Source organism: Tachysurus fulvidraco, chromosome 7 (genome assembly GCF_022655615.1).
Source record: "Tachysurus fulvidraco isolate hzauxx_2018 chromosome 7, HZAU_PFXX_2.0, whole genome shotgun sequence".
Taxonomy (NCBI): domain Eukaryota; kingdom Metazoa; phylum Chordata; class Actinopteri; order Siluriformes; family Bagridae; genus Tachysurus; species Tachysurus fulvidraco.
This window is the reverse complement of record NC_062524.1, coordinates 14,293,475-14,298,474: the sequence shown is the minus strand read 5'-3', so window position 1 is coordinate 14,298,474 and position 5,000 is coordinate 14,293,475. Positions and strand designations below refer to the sequence as shown.

Genomic DNA, 5,000 nt, shown 5'->3' with positions numbered 1-5,000 from the left:
GGGAACGGTTAGCCAGGTGCGCCTTTAGGATATCAGCAAACACACCCCGCTTAAGCAACGTGTAAGCCATGGGCAGGAGCTGGCCAATCACCTTAGAAAAATACTATGAGCACACACACACGCGCACACACACACGCGCACACACACACACACACACACACGCACTGAAAAACAGAACCAACAGACAGACAGAAATAACAACCAAGAGGCAGACAGAAAGACAGTGGGATGATGCAGCAATTATACACTCTATTATGTGTGTGTGTGCACGCTGGACAGGATGGATTCACCCTGAGTGCATGTGCATTATTCACAACATGTGTGTTATCAGTATGTATTATGTGTGTGCATTATAAGTGTGTATTGGGTAGGAGTTCCTTACATGTGAGCCATAACAGAAGAGGTCGACGCCGAGTTCGAAGCCCATTCCATAATCACACTCATCGTTAGCAAACTGCACAAATGTCATCATTTCCTGTAGAGGAGCAAAGGCTTTCATCCTCTCATCATCATTCTCAGCCTCCACTATCGCCTTACAGATCCTCTTCAGTCCAGCTGAACACAAGCACACACACAAAACACACTGAGTACAGTGAATAAAGGTGTCAGTGTAATATGGAGAACAGGGATTTTAACAAATAGGAAGTAAAGGGAAGAGGAAATAGGAATCAGGTTGTGGGGATTAGTAGTTGCAGGGACTGAGAATAGAGGGAATGGTAATTGAATGAAAGAGGGAATAAAGACTTTAGGGAATATGACAGTAATTAGAGAACAAAAGTAGGGATTGTGGAGTATATGGAAATGGGAGTATAGTGAGATGAGGGTACCGTCAGTCTCAGGGAGTTCTCGATATCCCACGTTGTTTTTATCAACAGGCACCACAATGCCAGCACCATGAAATGTCTTACAGACCACCTGACACACACACACACAGTTTTCTTACAGTGTAATAGTAGGAAACACGAAAACGGAGTGAGCGCCTCCTACTGGATTTACAAGTCACTCCATTACAGAATCTCACTATCATTATTCTACAATTTCTTTACATTTTAATATTTTTTACTGTAATTCTATTTTAATAATTGCTCATGTCCTTGTGTGTGCATATATGGGTGTGTTTGTTCATACCTTCCTGTCTCTCTGCTTCATGGCTTTGGTTTTCTGCTCCAGTGGCAAACCCAGATGTTTTGCCTCCTTCCTTAACTCCACCTCCAATTTCTCCAGAGCTTCATTGCCCCGCCCACTTCGCTCACGCTTCTTCCTGCCTAATAATAGCCTGAGAAAGAGACAATATAGATTTAAATATACAAACAGGCCATGTCAGAAAAAGAGAAAAAGAGTGGCAGACACAATATAGGAGTATTGTGTAAATGTGTTTAATGAATACTGACATTCACTATATTACATTTTATCCAGTTGTCTGTTTCTGTCTGAACCTTGAATAACACATCCCCAAAAACTTACAACACTGCAGCAAAGAGGTTCTCCCCCATCTGTGTGATGGTACAGCCCTTCTTCGCCTCATTCTCACCTACAAATACCGGCAGGGCCTCAGGACTATCTCTATACACACACACACACACACACACACACACACACACACACACACACACACACACACACAAACACACACACACACACTGCTTGGCAGAATTCCTAACAGTATTAGGTTATTCACAATTATATATTCAGGTGTGTGTGTACCAGTAGTATTCAATGTGTATTGGAGTGTGTGTTTGTGCATACCTGTAATATCCCAAGTGCAGGTGAGTAGCCGTGTCCCCCTGGAGGACAGTCTGAAACTCAGGAGGGTCAAAATAATGTCTCCAGTGAAGGTGGAAGTTGGGTGTTGAGGACACATGAGTGTGTTTACCAAACACAACATCAAATGGCCCAACTAACCGCACACCCACAGAGTCTTGCAGAGCAACTACACACATAAACAGAAAGCAATTAACTAGAGTGAAACTATAAACAAAAAATCTATGCACATTTTATGATGTTTCAATAGAAAGCTTGAAGATACATTTCTACATCAGTCTGATTTAAAGGCAGCTAATAAATCTGTTTCACATTTAGAATTTATCACATTTAGTTAGAATAAGAAAACTAGCTGACCATTTTTACACCAACCCACATATACCAGAAGCTTTTCTGCCTTTATTAAAACATTTCACCATACAGCAGATGGTTGTTCTGTCCATTGCTAGTATGAGGGTCTAATCCCATGTCATAATGCCTGTAGAATAAAGAAACACCTGATACAAATGTACACACTGCCTCTTAAGATGCTCACCCTCAACCTGGCAAATAGTAGGGTATTAAAGCTATTAAAGCCTAAATAAATGGCTATTTTTTGTATCATAAACTCATCATTGGAAAATGAGTGAAAACTCGTGTAAAAATTATTTTCATGTGATACCTTGTGGGTTATCCGGTCGCAGTCGGCTGCAAAAATCCCAGAAATGGTAGAAGTCGACTGGCATACGCAGACTGTACAGATGCTCAACCTCCTCTCTCACCTGCTCAGGTACTGATGCTGCCTTTGTCTCCACCCCTTCAGGTGATGCTCGCTTGGCCAATCCAGACCCCTGCTCCAAAAAGGACCAAATGTAAAGTGCATTAACTACTGATACAGTGATGTAATTAGGTCAGAAACAGATCTCCAATATTTCTTATTTGTTAAACTTTCTGCTGTTGAAACATTTATTTTGGCCCTAAATTAAACTCTCGGTTCGAGCAGACTCGAGTTCAGCAGCTCATCATTTCTCAGCTCATGTAGGAATGAGTCACCTGATCTCAGGTCAGTTACTGTACTGATGTAACAGGAGCGCTTACACAGATCCCTGATCATTATTAGGTGTCATGCGATCATATACTCTCTCAGGAGTCGGAGTGACTCTCAGGAGTCGGAGTGACTCTCAGGAGTCGGAGTGACTCTCAGGAGTCGGAGTGACTCTCAGGAGTCGGAGTGACTCTCAGGAGTCGGGTGAGTTTTGATTGAGTACCGTCTGATTTGACGAAAAGAATAACGATTAGTCAAAAATCACCTAAAAATATCAAAAGTTTAGGATTATTTCCTGAACCCGTGATGACTACTGAATGTTTGATTCATTATTGCTATAAACACTGAATACATGAATCTAACCCTGTGTGAGTCAATTAGACAAATCAATCAGTTATAAACAAACAAAAACAAACCTGAGTCATTATTCTGTTGTTTATTGGTCAATATGAGATGCTTTTTACAGTAAGATAAATGAAACAGCTAAAGCTCATTAATGTGTCGCAACTCTATTATTTTATTCACCTGTGCTGTAGATTTCGCTTTTCGTTTTCCGCGCCCCGCCATCTTCCGCTTCTCTCTCTGTACACTGACGTCACTGACGTCATGACGTAAATAGCGATATCAGCCAATCTCGGAAAGCAGACCGATTTCCGGTTCTGCGTAGTTGCACGATGGCTTAAAATACGGAACAATAATCTTTAAATTACAGATAAGTTTTATTTTCTTTTAAAATATATTTATACGTTTTATCTTGTGCATTGTTTTGCCTTAAAAGTATTTAGATGTCTAAATACAAAACAACGTATTTTATAATCCCATTCTGAGCGTTTATAATGATTTATAATCCCTCTCAGTGTTTATAATGATTTATAATCCCACAGTCAGTGTTTATAATCATTTATAATACCACAATACAATACAACACCAGTCAGCAACAGAGTCTGGTGTGTGTTTGAAGATTGTGTAACGTCAGCACAAATATTAACACATCAGTCCTATGAATAATGACATCCTCAGTGTGGGCTTCTGGGAAAGTCCTGTTCTTTTATTTCCATCATAACATGTTCAATACATTTCATAAAATTTCATTATTGATAATCACACACACACACACACACACATTTATATATATTCAGTATTTGTGTGTGTGTGTGTGTGTGTGTGTGTGTGTGTGTGTGTGTGTGTGTGTGTGTGTGTGTGTGCGTGTAAAACACATAATTTTATGTTCCATGGTTTAATGTTTGTTTATTGAAATGAGACTTTGATACTTTTCCATTGAATACAACCCGGATTCCGGAAAAGTTGGGATGCTTTTTAAATTTTAATAAAATGAATACTGAAAGACTTTCAAAGATAGATAACAAATGTTTAAACCGACAAATTCTACACTTTTATCCATTAAATGAGCTCATTTCTAATTTTATGCCTGCTACAGGAATAGTTAGGTTGGGGTCATGTTTGGTGTAGCATCTACTCCTTAAACCAGTTTGAAGATCTCTGGAAATCGAGGTTATGAGTTTCTGGTATTTTGGAGTTTTACCCATCTTTACTTCTGAGAGATCTGCTTCTCTAACACATCCCTTTTATAGCTAATCATGTTACAGACCTGATATCAATTAACTTCATTAGATGCTGGATGTTCTTCTAGATGAATCTTTTCAAAATTTCTTGCTTTTTCAGCCATTTATTGCCCTGTGCCAACTTTTTTGAGAGCTGTGTATTGCCCCATGCTACCTTTTTGATGGTGGTAGATTTGAGGAAGAACCCAGCCCCTCCCACTCTGTGTGACTGACCTGTCACTCTGTGTGACTCACCTGTCACAACTCTAGACTTCGTCCACTACCTGGGAACCATCATCACCCAGGACCTCAAGTGGGAGTTGAACATAAACTCTCTAGTTAAAAAAGCACAGCAGCGGATGTTGTTCCTGTGGCACCTGAAGTAGTTTAACCTACCAAAGACAATAATGGTGCACTTCTACTCCTCCATTTTTTATACTCACCTCCTCAGTCACCATTTGTTACTCTGATGAAAAGAGCAGGGTGCAGTGTCATTTTCTCTTCTGAGTAGGTGATCGGTGGTAACCTACCACCTCTTCAGAATCTGTACACTTCCAGGGCCTTAAAGCGAGCAGTTAAGATTGTGGCTGATGCTCTCATCCTCAACATCTTTGATTTACTCCCCTCTGGCAGAAAGCTGCAGTCTATAAAGA

General features: G+C 40.2%; 1 protein-coding gene across 1 annotated transcript in view; it reads right to left on the bottom strand.

Moving 5' to 3' along the window:
• The window catches only part of LOC113661787 (histone PARylation factor 1), a 3,644-nt gene extending 184 nt beyond the window's left edge, over positions 1 to 3,460 (bottom strand). The window contains exons 1-8 of the mRNA XM_027176229.2: positions 3,311 to 3,460; positions 2,423 to 2,591; positions 1,747 to 1,930; positions 1,465 to 1,563; positions 1,129 to 1,276; positions 828 to 915; positions 383 to 555; positions 1 to 103 (exon numbers count right to left, since the gene is read on the bottom strand). The exon at positions 1 to 103 is cut by the window's left edge and continues 184 nt beyond it. Coding sequence (XP_027032030.1) covers positions 1 to 103; positions 383 to 555; positions 828 to 915; positions 1,129 to 1,276; positions 1,465 to 1,563; positions 1,747 to 1,930; positions 2,423 to 2,591; positions 3,311 to 3,352 — 1,006 coding nt within the window. The 5' untranslated portion in view covers positions 3,353 to 3,460. The remainder of the gene's footprint in view (positions 104 to 382; positions 556 to 827; positions 916 to 1,128; positions 1,277 to 1,464; positions 1,564 to 1,746; positions 1,931 to 2,422; positions 2,592 to 3,310) is intronic.
• Between the last annotated feature and the right edge of the window lie 1,540 nt (positions 3,461 to 5,000).